The sequence below is a fragment of the Seriola aureovittata genome, chromosome 5 (assembly GCF_021018895.1).
Source record: "Seriola aureovittata isolate HTS-2021-v1 ecotype China chromosome 5, ASM2101889v1, whole genome shotgun sequence".
Taxonomy (NCBI): Eukaryota; Metazoa; Chordata; class Actinopteri; order Carangiformes; family Carangidae; genus Seriola; species Seriola aureovittata.
In genome coordinates, this window is record NC_079368.1 from 1,996,182 (window position 1) to 2,011,003 (window position 14,822).

Sequence of the window (14,822 nt, forward strand, 5' to 3'; positions counted from 1 at the left end):
CACGCACATATGTATATATGTGTGTGTTTGTATATATATATACACACACACATATACATATATATTTATATATAAATATGACCAAAGGGTCATGATTTCATTATGCACCTCAAACTTTAACCACACATCTTTACATCTTTATTTTATTTGTTTCAAAGCTGGAAGCAGCTGAAATATGACATTTAACAATCTTACATGTAGACTCAGAACATGGAAACATTGAGAGCAGTGTTTAGAACTACAGTCTACAGTACCTTCACATTGAGTTAATCTGACATAAACAGTTGCAACATGAAACTTAACATGTAAATAAACAAAAGACAAACACATCATGAACTCTAAATTCTCACATTTTTCCACCTTCTGTTTAACACAAGTCGAAACTAAATGGGTCAGAAAACTGAGTGAAACTCACCAAGTTAAACTGTCGATACAAACACAGTTATCAACAAAATGTTAAATTAATTCACTGGCCCAGTCTTCAAACTCTGAACAGTCTTTCTTTATCAGAATTTCCCAGTAGCAGTCCATCAAAGAAGTTGGTAGTAGCTCCTTGTCGTCCACCAGATGGATGATCCTGATTTTCATTAGACGGTTTATTGCTGCCTCTGCACAAGTACAAAAGAAATTCAAATACATTAAAAACCATGCTTTACATATGAATTTGATCTTTAAATAAATGAACAATTCAATTTAATGAGCCTGCTTACAAGCTCAGAGTCCAGGTGGGAGACACATGAGGCAGTGATTAATTATTGACACAGAGAAAGCCATGCTGCCTACCCACCCTCTTTATTTGTTTGAGTTGCTCTGAAGGAAGTGTCAGAAGCAGGATGTGTGTGGTGGGTTAGGATTAGATAAGTCAGGAACAACAGACCTGTAGTCAGTGTGTTCTGAGGAGAAGCAGCCCTGCAGTGCTGATCATCGTCCTTAGGGTTCGTCTGTGTTGAGTTTCCTTCAGCCTCCATGTTCAATAAGTAATGAGACAGGGGCTGGTCTCTGAACGTCACCTGGGCGAACAGTGAAAGAGTTCATCAGAAACATCTTTAACAACATGGACAGGTCTGTTTATAAAAGATGATTCATCAGTGAGATGGAGGGCCAATCAAACAGCAGCACCATGTAACCTCTAAACAGGCCTCTGTATCATGTACCATGCTAGTCTTCATCTTTTCAATGAGATCGACTTCCAAAAAAAAAACAAAATGGGGTGGGGGTGGGGGTGGTGGGTTACTTACTGCTCTACAGTGAACACTCAATAATTTACAGCCCAGTCTGTATCTGACTCTGTCTCCACAGACCCTGACATGCAGGAAACAGCAGGAAGTTGGAGCTTGTTCCACATCAACAGCAGGAAGGAAGGACAAAAATCTGTGTGCTGAATTTTTTTTTTTAAATCTACTAAATCCTACTGGAGCAACGGAAACTCTACTAACAACCTGGCTCTTCCTGTCAAACCTTAAACTATAAAAGACTTAACGTCACCATATCACTGTAGGACTGTATTTTACTGTGCTGCCTGGTTTGTGAACTGTGAGGTGGCCTGAGAGCTGAGCGGTTAGGTCCGCGAGTCGACTCTCCTCCCCATTTACTGTGTACCCGCCCTGAAAGGTTTGACTTTGTAATCGTGTCAAATGAATAAACTTTAATACAATTATAAACTTTATTAATGATTTAAGTCATTGGTTTATTCAGTGCTTCTGTACTCAATTTTAAAAGTTACTATTCAAATCACGCAAATGCAGAAATGCTTTAGAGGCTAAGTCAGGTATTATAGTCTATATCTCTTGTTGTAAATGATACTCACACCACCTCCAGTGCTTTTTGATGACCCTGCCCTGCCTGTAGCTCTCAGCTCCAGGTCCACTGGTGGACAAGATCTTTAAAATATAGTTTCATGTTTAAAACGTTTCCTGACAGCCGCTCACTGTAGTTCTTAACAAACAAACAGGAGGAAGTAGTTTTATTAGGGACATAAAGGAACGCGTCCCCCAGCGACAGAGTGACTCACTGACGGGTTGTAATAGCTTTTAGAAACAATGGAGCTCAGAGGAGTCACACCTACTGTATCAGGCTTTGATACACACAATAACTACTTTCAAACTTTTAAAGTAAAGTATTTTTTAGATACTACGTGTTGACTCAGTTAAAGGGGTCAGAATCTAAATGTTAGGTGGTGCTACTCTGGAAGAGTTCCCTTTGTGAGAACATTCCATTCATGTTCCACATTGATCTGATGGTGGGAGGGAAAGGTCACAGAGTCACCAAACATCTTGGTTCATCCTCTGGGGAAGATGAATATCCATGGTAAAGTGGTAATGCTGGCCTGTAGTTGTTAATACACTCTATCTGAACCTATAACCTATACTCAACAGAGTATTGTGAAGTGGACAAACTGACAGGCTGCTCATTACTGGGCGTAGTGTCCCAACATAGCTCTGAGTTTAAACAGGGCCTCTTGGTGCAGCTAACCCTAATCCTAATGACATTTGATCCTGGCTGGGGGCCTTTGTTACGTGTCCTTTCTGTTTTCTTGTCACTTCTCTACTAAAGGTGATATGAAGTCAAAATACTTCACGGCACAAAGAAACAAAAAGAGGGAAAGTCTGAGGTGGTGTGGGCACATTGCTTCAGGTCCTGGTGGTGAAACAATGAAACTCAGTCCAGAGTTGGTTTATAATATTCTGAGGCAAGATTTTAAACTAGTGGGAAGCTATCAAAAGTATAAATTTGTTTTCTCACCAGGTTGAATCTTTTTTGGCATATTCTGGATCACAGCAGTGGTCTCATGGGACTAAAGTGTTACTATCTGCCTGAACATTAGCCCTCAGCTACAATGAACAGCCATTAGACTCAGTGTTTCCTGTTTCCCTTAGCCGTTCTTCAGGCTGCCATCTAACCTTGTCCCAGGCGTACGCTGAGCTCACTGGGATGTTGTTACCAAGGATCGACTCCAGCCAGCGCTCTGGAGCCAGGTGCAGCTTCCCTTTACTGTCCTTTATCGAGCCATCACTCAGTACATGAGCACGATGCCAGTGACCCTGTAGAGGCAAGACAATGAGGTTGTTTTCTCCTTCACTGAAGCCTATGTTGCCAGTACAGGAGTACAGTACTGCAGTAAAGGAGTACAGTACTGCAGTAAAGCAGTACAGTAGCAGTAGCACTTGTGCTGTTGCAATGTGGGATGACAGTTTGTGTGTTGTCACTGATTTATTGTCTTTTTCGAACAAAGTGCAAACGAAGGTTTTTGTTGGAGTCAAGGATGTGTTCTCTCACTACAGTATCAGACAGACTGACATTCAACTATCAAATGCTCAACATCTGATGGTACTGTAGAGGAGTCATTGTCATGGAGTTTGAGGAAAAGTGTTGACTGTATCCATGTTAAGCACATACCTCTTATCAAGACATTTGGTTTAATTATTTCCAGGTTCTTGATAAATATTGTGTTTAAAGAGAAGAAGCTGTTACACAGGGATGAAACAGGTCTCATGAAGAGCTTTGCCTGACCTTCAGCAGCAGCTGTAGAGCACTTCCAGGCAGCAGGACTCCCCTCTGTATGAGCTTACAGAGGTGTAAGCTGTTGTCTTCAGCTTGTGTCTGTATCAGTGCATTCTTTCCTTTCATCTGAAAGTTGATGTGTTTCCTGTGTACAGTATTTCCTGGTTGTGAGGTGCTGCAGCTGTCCTTGGCATTGTTTGGAGGTGGCGATCTTAATGGTGTCACCGGTCTACGCCTTTTCTTTCTACGCCTGTCTTTATTACGGCTGTGTTCTTCCCCAGGTTTAGAGGAGGCCGGTCTGGAGAAGTTATGTGGCTGCTGTCTCACTGCTGCACTGCTTCCATGCTTGGAAGGCTGACTGGACAGTTTGGCCTTCACAGATACATACACCTCCACCAAATGCATTTGTTTCTGGAGGATTTCCACTAAGTTCCTCTGACATGAAGCTAGAGACACGAGCTGACTTCTCAACACATGTCGCCGAAGGGAGTCAGACACAGTCCTGCAGTGAGAATCAAACAGCACTGCCGTTATTTACGTAAGAGGTGAGCACAGTGATAATAGCAACCTTTAGTGGGGCAGTCATGTCTTTCAAAACAATATAAAGACAGCACAAAGGACAGCATCACAGCAATAAACCACAATGAAGCACAATAAACCACAATGTGCATGTGCATGTCTGCACAACTACAACAACTTACAGCTGAATCTGTCTGACCACTGGAGCTGTACTCAGATTTGTGGTTGTAATTGAAACTTTATCTTCATCAAAACTAATGTTTCAAAAAATAATTTTCGCATCATAAAGTCTTAAAATCTCATCTGAAGAAAGTTCAAGTGTAATTTCTTTGATTCTGGTGCAGAGACCTGCCTATACTTCTAGTCTGATTAAAAATCAGAGGTGGTGTAGTGGTTCAGATTCCACTTCAGACCTCCTCTAGTGTCATCCTGTAATCTTGAGCACAGCAGTTTGAGTCAGGCAGCAGATCACTGTATACTGCAGAATCTACTTAGGCCTATTAACTTTCACTTCTGCCATGTTCTGAAAATGAAAGCTTCACTTGGGTGAAGGATGAGAGAAGCTCCTGAACTGACCGGTATGTTTGGGAAAGATGATCCTTCTCCAGATGCTGTCTGGTGAGCACCTCAGCCAGTACACTCTGGATCTGTGTTAGAGCATCATGATACCTGCCTGAAAAATGACACCTACAATAAATGATAATCATTCTTTATGGTTGTCCTCGATCTGAAACCAAGCTGACACTATTGTGCTCATCACCTGCTGGAAACATTGGGATCTATTGGCTCATTATGGCGCATCATTCTCTGTATTTCTCTACACTACAGTATAACTAGAATTACTCATGGTTGTCTCTGTCCAACACTCAGACCATTACATGCCTGTTTATCCAGAGTCATATAAAACATTAACCACTTTTGTGAATTTTGTTATAATTGCTGTGTGAAAAGTGGCGTAAAAGTGTTTTGTGAGGTCACACTGACCTTTGACCACCAAAATCAAATAAGTTTGAGAGAATGGGACAACCCAAAAACATTATGCCTTTGGCTCTGCCTATCGCCAGCGCAGAGCCATGAGTATTATTGCTGCTGCCAGTGGAGCAGACTGTTTGAATCTGTTCTACCTGCATCCTGCAGACCAGTCAGAGGCCACGTCAACATGTCTGTCTGGTTCCTCACCACCTCCTCCAAAGCCACTGTTACAGCTTCCGAATGTCTGAGCTGTGAAAAGATCACGAGTGGAAGATGATGAATATCACATCAACACTGTAATGCCAGTGAGACTGCAGGTCTCCTAAGAGGACAGCATTAGATGACCCCTTTGTGGTCTGTGTACATTTAATCCAGCCTCACCTGGCTCTAATGCAGACTTGAGTCTGAAGGTGTTTAAGTGTAAGGAGCTCTCACTTTATCACTGATGGTGTGTTTTTTCCTCAGCTGAATGTCACCGGGCTCTCTGGCTCCGTCTCCGTCACCTGACTCCCTGGATCGTACATCGTCAGTGCGGCTGAGACTGAAGCTGCTCTGGCAGGAGAACTGCATGTGGCCCTGAGCCTCTGAGGATGTGGCGTCTGAAAGTCCTGTATTCAGACCTCAGTAAGAATCAATCACAACTGAAAACATTTAAAGTATTAAGGTTTTCAAAACTTGAAATAAACAATAGATCCAACACAGTTTATTCTCAAAGTTTGACACAAACTGAATTAATTAATCTCATGCTCAAACTACTTTAACTACTCTTGTGTCTGCTGCCTGCCTACTGTCTCAAACTCATTCCAAGCTGCTCTCATACTATCTGTGAAAACTCCATGTCAGGATGGATCAACTGGACAACATGAAAGGTGTGAAAGTGGGTTCCTTTCTGATTCTGAAGTATTTTACTTCACATCTAAGATATCTGTCTGGGATAGGTCTGGGTCATCTGCACGTGATGCTTGAGGTTTTCAGGATCCAACACTCACCTCCCTTAGGCTTAAAAGGTGGGAATGTATTTCAACCCTAACCCTAACCCTCTTAGTTTAAAAAGTTTCAAAACATCCAGAAACCTCTTACAGTACTCTGCCAACAGTATTTCTCTGCTGTCTATTCATATTCTCAGTATACTCAAAATGCTGAATACACAGCTTCAGTTGGCTGTTTGTATTTGTTGTGTTTTTGGAATCAGCTGCCCTGCTTCAAGAGGATCAAACTACTAATGACTTTTCTCTGACTAAAGGAAACTACCAGTGGAGTATAACCCTGACCTGATGAAGTGTTATTATATTATGTATGATGTTTTCTGAATGTCAAAATAAAAGCTCAGATTACATTTGCTCTGCAGAGAAAACAGACTGATCTCTGAAGTCCAGCGTGGAATGTGGAAGGCAGCTCACCTGGTTGTCTGTACTGTACAGGTGCGTCACCAGGCTGCTTGTGTGTGACAGGAGATGTTTGGAAAGTTAAGAGCAGCTCTTTGATATCCTTCTCCTCTGCCAGGTCCAGTGCACTGAGGCCACCGACAGTCCTGTCCCTGACGTTTGACCCACACTGGAGGAGAAGCTTCACCACCTACTCAACACACATTCAAGACATCTTGTTAGGGGGTGGAGCCCCCACCTACCAGGGGACTTTGATATTGTACAAACTCAGTTAAGCCAATAGATTCACACTGTGTTCACTGGAGAGTCAGTAATGTCCTGTTGCCCATTCAAACTGACCAATGCTGCTGTGTGTGATACCACAAAACTGCAGTCATGTGATGTTTGACTGGAGGGAGTACTGAGCCTCACTCAGGATAACACATGCATCATGAGAATAGCTGTACACTTCTACAGTGCATCAACATTTCATATAAAGCATCCTTTAACATGTTCACATGACATGATCGTCATTAACAGCTGATAATCACTCATGTAAACAGAGCATGGGGAGCAGATCAAGTCTAATAACTCAGGTCCCTGCGCACTGGGGTCAAGGCTCCTGTCCTTTACAGCGGAGGAGGTGAGGGCAGAGCTCAAGAGGCTACACCCTGGAAAAGCAGCCAGCCCTGATGCTGTGTGTCTGAGGCTGATAAAGGACTGTGCAGCCCAGCTGGCTGAGCCTCTCCAGAGGACACACACAGAGCGTACAATAGCAGAGGCTGCTCTGGACACAGGACCAGGTGAAGTGAAGATAACTGAAGATTACTGGAGCTGACACAACAATTAATGAACTTTACTGTAAGTGCCATAAAAAGTAAAAGGCCAATAGGAACTTCATCAAACAACCATCTATGAAAGAGTTATTTTCATCTATTTTGTCCGCTGTCTCCTGGCTACTTTTACACAACAACATTGCGCTGGTTAAGATAATAGCGAATTGTTAGGAAAAGCTAAAATGTAACTGGTTATCTTAGTTTACCATGAACTGAGACAAAGCAGCCCAATGAAGTCAAACCCTGTTCAAAATTCATTCTTTAAAAAAAAGAAAAAAAAAGAAGCAGTAATAGTATGAGCTGGATCAATAAGTATATGGATAAGATAAGGATAAAATCCTAATGATACCCATCCCTGTTTGTGATTATAATTTTTTATGGCTTCATAAACATTTGAAGGATTACATCATTTGGAAGTGGTGTCTGTTCATTGGTAGGGAGAGCGCCAGAGAACTTCAGGGGAGGCGCAGTGTGAGAAAAAGTAAATTAGAAAAAATAACTGTACACATCTGGTTAGCTCAACTCAGCTATGCATGTGGCAAGATGGATCGATATCTAACACCTATAGTGAGAGAGGAGACAAGAGTCTGGGCAGAGCAGAAAGCAGAGGAAGTATGTTTCTTATCAACCACCTATGCGCATTGGTCAAAAAAAAAAGTATTTTGACGTCCCCGTTAAGACATCAAATTTGCATGTCTTAAGACGTCATAAAACACCGTTTTAACATGTAAATTACATCTAAAGACAATATATAAAAATGTGTTAACACGCTCATTTTAAACGTTGTGAAAGGCGTTTAAATTTGGGCGCTACTACTTCTTCAATTTCTTTTAAAGTATATTTTTTTTGGGCTTTTATGCCTTTAATGGACAGCACAGTGGAGAGTGACAGGAATCGGGGAGGCAGAGAGAGAGGGGGAATGACATGCAGTGAAAGGCCGTCCGATGCGGGATTCGAACTGGGGCCGACTGCAGCGAGGACTGTAGCCTCTACACATGGGGCGCCTGCTTAAACCACTACGCTACACAACGCCCCTACTTCTCCAATTTCTGAGGGGAAACCACATAGACCTTATCATTTCAAGGAAAGAAACAATTCCCCATTCAACCTATGAATTAAGGTTAGGAGTATTGACATTATTAATAATAACAATAATAATAATATACAATTATATAAATATGAATAATAATAATGCCATATAAATAATATTGTTATTATAAACATCTGCATTTTTTATAGGCTACTGCTCACTGAGAAAAATGTAACTTCAATATCATAATTGACATATCCATTTAATGTGCTGTTTGTCTAAGTGCCCACTAGAGGGCAGTGTTAGAGCACAAATGGCAACTTGTTGAATTGTGAGCAGACTGGAGGAGGAAAGAGAATTTGGGTTCAATAAGTTTTTGATTTCAATGTAAACTGTTAAAGATCCTTTCTGATTAGTGGCAAGAGTATTTTCCTGTTAAACGAAAACACACATATGGTCTATTGTTCACCTTCTGGATAGGAATGAGAACCTGCAGATGATGTAGAGACAGAGCAGGTGCTGGAGTGGAGAAGCGAGTTGAGCGCGCCTGAACCACTCACATATACAGTACTTTATACAAACGGATACTTGAACTTAAACAGATTTCACTACAAACCACCACTCCAGCTCCCAGCTGCTCCCCGTGGTTTGCACCCTGCTCCTCAAACAGACTGTCCTGAACTAGCCCAAACCACAGCTCGCTCTGGGCATACAGCTCAACATATATGAAACATAGCCCCTCTGTCAAAAAAAGGGGTGGGTATGTTGACACCAACCAATAGCATGGAAGTATTGATGGTCCAAACATCTTAAGATTCTCAAAACTTTCTGTCATCTTTAGACGTAATTGACGTGTAAAGACGGCATTATCTCTCCTCTTGAGTTGCACAATTATGACGTCTTAATGTGGATGTCAAAATAGAGGTTTTGGACCAATCCGCGTGCCATAGCAGGGCCCTGTCTACACCTGGTGCAAAGCAGCAGTTTCAGACCGACACAGTTGTCTTTTTCCCGTCCAGCCCCCACTTTGTTTAAACAGCAAACCCACTTGCGCTGTGGTCTGAAGGCGGCATTATCAAGAGAGCAATATGCGCCTACATAGGCCACATAAGCGTTATGTGACATCCATGATGCACATGGCTCTGCAGACTGTGCAGAGAAGTGTTCTTTCTTACTACCCGGTAAATCAAGAATTATTCACACTTCTCATATAGGCCTAATATAAAATATGTCTAACATGATTTGTGCCATTACTTCTTTGTAGAGTTGTGCGCATTGCACTGATTCACTCAGCCCTTCCTTGCCCCTCAGCCACATAATGACACAAAATCAGTTTTTTGCAGAGAGCATATATGGAAATGGAAGATGGACGTAGCCTCCTCCTCTGTCGCAGGTACTGGAGAATGATTCCTCCAGGACTGAAGAGGGCAGTATATCAGGTGGAGGGATAAAAGGAGGCAAACACAATAACAGCAATACACGGGATGTGCGTATGTGTGTGTGTGTGTGTGTGTGTGTGACGCAACAGGTCAGATGATGTAAAGAGTTTAAGAGTAAGAAAACCTGAATTTAAAACCATTTGTAGTAACACGAGTGACTAAAGATCCAGCCATGAAACATGACTGAGAAGATGACAGTTCAGTCCAGACTTGGCTGGAGGATAACCAAGGAAAAGGGACAGTTACATGCATAATAATCTGACCTACTCTATAGGAAAAGTGATAACTGAATTGGGGCTGTATAGATAAAACTGTAGCATAGCAATAAGTGCTGTAGTAACTCTTCCTCCGTCTTAATAAACCCCATTCACATGTTGTAGAGGAACAGATGCTGAAGGTGTGAATGAAAGAAGTCTGAGAGTTTCTCCATCACCTGATAGTGTCTAGAGGAAACAGCATCATGTAGGGGGGTGACACCGTCAAAGTTCCTGGCATTAACATTAGCTCCAGCCTTCAGCAGCTCCTCTACCACTGCCTTATCACCTACAGCTGAAGCCTCGTGCAGAGCTGTCCAGCCTGACAATTCAAGTCAACATTTACTGTCAACAGTGGCTTCATGTTTGACAGGTAATAATGCTTTCATGAGTGAAAGATGTCAGACTTCAGAAGTGATCAAATGGAAATAAAAAAAAGTGTCTCAGCTGTGACAAACCTGCATAATCCTCCATGTTGACGCTGATCCCAGCCTGAATGAGCGCTCTGACTTGTTCCAGGTCTTTCCTCTTGGTTGCTTTGTGCAGCGCAGTCTCGCCTTTTGCATTTCTCTTGTGAAGATGTTTCTTGTTGGGGATTTTCACACATTTTGAGACATTTGCTTCGAAAATGAATGAAATCAAAGTTTATGAGAAATAGTAAATAATTAGGAAGGGTACGTTCAGTAACAGTGGTCCTACACACATACTTAATGTTTCTTTAGTTACCTGACTGAGATGTAGACTCAGCATGGCCTGAAGCAGACTGGACACAGCTGGACGTCCCTCCCTGAGGTGGTTTCACTGATTTTATCTCCATCTCCACTTTCTGCTCTTTGTTTTCAACCTGTGAACCTGAATCCTTTCTCTCTGTGTCCTCTGTTGTCCCTCTGCTTTCACACACATTAAGGTCACGCAACAGGCTCAGTGAGTCATCATCTGAAGATGATATATCTCCATTTCTCTCATGCTTCTGGTTACAGCTGTCAGTCATCTCCATAATGTCTCTGGAAGAAGAATGAAGAGCTGACATACTGACATAATGACAAGTGAAGTGAAGTTTCTTCCCTCACAGATCTGAACCTAACAAGTCCTCAAACAACAAAACATGTCAGTTACCAACAAAACTGATCTGACATCTGAGCTGAGAGGTCAACATTGTTTGTCAGTGCCTTCCAAAGCTGTTACACATCACCAGCATACAAAGGATTCATGTGATTACTTACTTGGTTAAGAATAGTAAAAGAGCGTGGTCATGGTTAAATGTTGTCTTTTGGTAAATGAACAGCAATTTCCTGTGTTATTGTCCCCCTCACCTCTTTCCTGTGTTCATGAGTTAGGGGTGACTCAAACAACCACAAAGGGTCAGGACTTCCATTTGTTTAGTTCTTGTATCCAGAAGAAGTGACAGAACTCTCATATCCTGTCATATTGTCACAGGGGTGAAGAAACAGAGACTGCATCCCTCTACATTTACACTGTTTGTGTTTAGCTACTGGACAACCAGCAGAGGAAGGTGAAGAGTCATCACTGAGACTATTCCAGACTGAGGTTGGCAAAGAGAAACACAAGTGTCACCAAAAACTAAATCACGTCATAAAAACTTGATTATTTAACTTATCATAACTTGTTGTCAGTGTCTCCATTTTCATCATGTTAAATAAATTAGACTAAACAGATGTTGGCTGGTCAACAATAGCTTCATTCAGGTCCAATGACTCACCCTGACAGAGCAGGTCAGTGTACTCACTCCTCTCTACTGGAGAATGGATTTTTCTTTAAAGTTGCTCTAATAGACCTTTTTTGTGGCTGACAGTGTCAACGCTGTGGCATTATTTACTGCTGTTACAGTCGCCATCATTTTATCAATCATCAGACTTGTGATTCATTCAGTGGACCAATGATACATTGATACAGACAGAACCAAATAGTCAACCTCTAATCCTGACTAAAATGACCGCACTGGGGAAAGACTGGATCTGAGCCGTGTGCACTACCACCAGTGTATCTGTGTCAGCAGCAGCAGAAACATCAGACCTACCTGGTGGTCAGAAACACACAAAAACACCTGGTGACAGGGATGCACGCCACTTCTTCTTCTACCACCTCCACACCTGCAAAACAGACAGATGTTTTTATCATATACAATGCAGATGTTTTATCTTATACGGTGCAGATGTTTTATATACAGTTACAGCTACAGACAGATATCAACGTTAAAGTGCTGAGAATATGATCCCTGAACGTTATTCAAGTTAAAACTTGAATTTGATTTCTGGTTGGTGTGTGTTTAAAACAACACACTTACTTCTTGAAGTAGTGTTTGTGTGTGCGCCACAATAGGATGTTCTAATAAAAGTTGATACAATAATAATAATAGTAATAATAATAACAGATAGTAATGATAGCAATGATATATAATAATAGTAATGTGGTAATAGCAGCAATGTACATGTGCATGTGCTATATATACAGACAGTATAATAATAGTAATAATAATAACAATATATGATCATGATAATAATAATAATAATAATAATATGATCATATGTGATAATGATAATCAGGATGGTAGAAAGAGAGTTTACACCAGAGGGGCAGGCAAAGGGGCCCGGGCGGCCCAGCACAGGTACCACCCCCCCTTTCCCCCTTATCTTTGCTCCAATGGAGGGTTTTCAAGTTTGTCAAAATGATTTTTATCTAGGGTAAAGTTTTTGTTTTTTTCTAATTTTTCCCTCTTGTAATGACATCTTAAGAACAGCAAAGATCTAAACTGCTTTTTACTTGATAGTGTTAAATTTCTGGTCAGAATTTTTGGTTCAAAGTTCACAGAAACTGAGAAGCACTGGTTCCAAAATCTGTGAACAACAGTCACTTCAGTCAGGAAGGTGTACATGTATGTACCATGTGTGCCTCTATGCTGCCTGATGTGAGGTTCAGGTTCTGTCCAGTCCACAGACTCAACTGGACTATCACCATGGTATCCTCAGTTTGGTCACTGTCACTGTTGTCTACCTCTACATGACAATCAAACTAGCATGACCTTTTTTATTAACGCAAGCAAAATGTCCTGTGTCAGAAGACTGGACTATTTTCCATCACTAGATGGCAGCACAAAATAAAACGTGAGTTTGCTAATAAAACTGATACTGAATGAACACACAAGAAATAAAATGAAAACAGGGCACACACACATTTTCTGGGGAGAAATTCCAACAATAAGAAAACCAGTGTTATTTTACTAGGTATAGTTACAAAATACTATATTTTACTCTGTGTCACCAGCCCTGATAAAAGGTTTCCTTCATTCCAAGGAGAAAACATTTCCTTTCATGTTGATTAAAGTAAATCATTTCAATGACAAATAACATATGACTGCCAGGATGTTACCTTCTCAGGTGCAGAACACCTGTGGGGAGACTACACTTCTTCATAAACAGTGTGTGTTGACATATTTCACTAGCTCAGAACCAGGACTACCAGAACAGGGTTCTGAACTGTCTCTGCTAGGTTCAATGGGTCTGATCCAGGTCTTACACTAACCCTCATTTCGTAAATATTATATAGTTTCAACTGTGACTCCCATACATTCAGTCTCAAACAGGTCGTTTTTTTTAACATTCATACTGCGCTGAGTGGAGGAACCTACAACTAACAATGATTTTGATCATTGTTAATGATTGATTGATCAACCTGTTGATTATTGTTGTTTTCTTGATTAACAATTTGATCATTAAAACACCAGAAAACAGTCCACACTCAAAGACATTCACTTACTGCCGCCATGTTGTTCTGGTATAAATTCACTGTGACCAATAATATATGTAAACAGTTAAACAGTCACAGTCTATGAACCTGACGACGTTAGCTAGCGGCTAACAACAGTTAGCATTAAAATTTTCCAACTGTTCCAACTGAGCTCTATGTGACCAAACCTTTGAAGCTACGGTGGCTAATAGTGTGTGGTTGGTTAGCGATTAGTGTTAGCTAAGTTACTCTAGGAGAGTGAATAGTTTACCTTCAGCTGGATAAATGTAAGTAACAAATGTTGAAGAAAAGAGAGTTTAACATCACTGTCTCTATCACGTCTGAAGGTGCCCCTCTTCTCCAGCCACAGCAGCAGGTGTAACCCGGTGTGACGTAGCAGAACTGTAGCGCCAAAGTACAGCCCTGTTGTGTGATCAAATGATTTCTGAGGCGTTAATGTGCCGGAAGCTTGTTTACCCGGCCTAACCTGATCCCACAGTATCTGACTTATAGTTAACTCCTTTAACTAAAATTTAAAATAGGTGTTACAGCTCAGATTGGCTATAATAGCAGTAAGTATAGATTTTATTTACTGACTGAAGACCCTCACACTAACAAAGTGACAATTTACCCTTTAAATGATTTCACGTGATCAACATTCAGTTTAAATTTAATACTGATTGTGGTTTAATTGGTTTCACCATAGCAGCTTGGTCTGTGACTACTACTAATCGAGTACAAGGGGAATCCATCTGAAACCAAATACTTAGAAACAGGCTTTTGTCTTTATTGATATAAAGTAAATATATATGTATATTCATAATAAATATAATAATATATATTATATTAATAATAATATATAAACAATGTACAAGACAAACAAACTGTACCATTGACGTATGTTTTCCAGCTATTGCTTGTTGTTATTACAAATATATATATATATATATATATATATATATATATATATATATATATATATATACACAAAAAATATATATATATATTTTTTTTTTGTAATAACAACAAGCAATAGCTGGAAAACATACGTCAATGGTACAGTTTGTATGTATTGTATATTGTTTATTTTGTAATGTAATTCTTGATAAACTGAATGAATACAGGTCTTCATGTGGTCTATGTTGTGGTGGACTACAGCTGTA

The 14,822-nt window shown here is 40.7% G+C and overlaps 1 protein-coding gene across 2 annotated transcripts; it reads right to left on the reverse strand.

Annotated features, from left to right (window-relative positions):
* Positions 1–133: 133 nt before the first annotated feature.
* On the reverse strand, positions 134–14,013 carry LOC130169840 (ankyrin repeat domain-containing protein 31-like). 2 transcript variants are annotated; one of them, XM_056376865.1, is made up of 13 exons: positions 13,931–14,013; positions 11,954–12,026; positions 10,642–10,919; positions 10,374–10,535; positions 10,095–10,237; positions 6,393–6,567; positions 5,428–5,600; positions 5,145–5,241; positions 4,597–4,693; positions 3,511–4,003; positions 2,901–3,041; positions 878–1,010; positions 134–608 (listed from the first exon to the last, which is right to left on the reverse strand). In XM_056376865.1, exons 3-13 carry the CDS (start codon positions 10,910–10,912, stop codon positions 457–459), a joined length of 2,037 nt encoding a protein of 678 aa, XP_056232840.1. In that variant the 5' UTR covers positions 10,913–10,919; positions 11,954–12,026; positions 13,931–14,013; the 3' UTR covers positions 134–456. The 2 variants fall into 2 exon arrangements, with proteins under 2 accessions (XP_056232840.1, XP_056232839.1); XM_056376864.1 differs by having other exon boundaries at positions 5,428–5,612.
* Between the last annotated feature and the right edge of the window lie 809 nt (positions 14,014–14,822).

Excerpts from the sequence above, each read along its gene's own strand:
- LOC130169840 (XM_056376864.1), bottom strand. The coding sequence starts at position 10,912 with ATGGAGATGACTGACAGCTGTAACCAGAAGCATGAGAGAAATGGAGAT. Across the intron at positions 10,238-10,373 it reads CAACATGGAGGATTATGCAG|GCTGGACAGCTCTGCACGAG; the intron begins GTTTGTCACAGC and ends TTGAATTGTCAG. Across the intron at positions 5,242-5,427 it reads AACACACCATCAGTGATAAA|CTCAGACATTCGGAAGCTGT; the intron begins GTGAGAGCTCCT and ends ATCTTTTCACAG.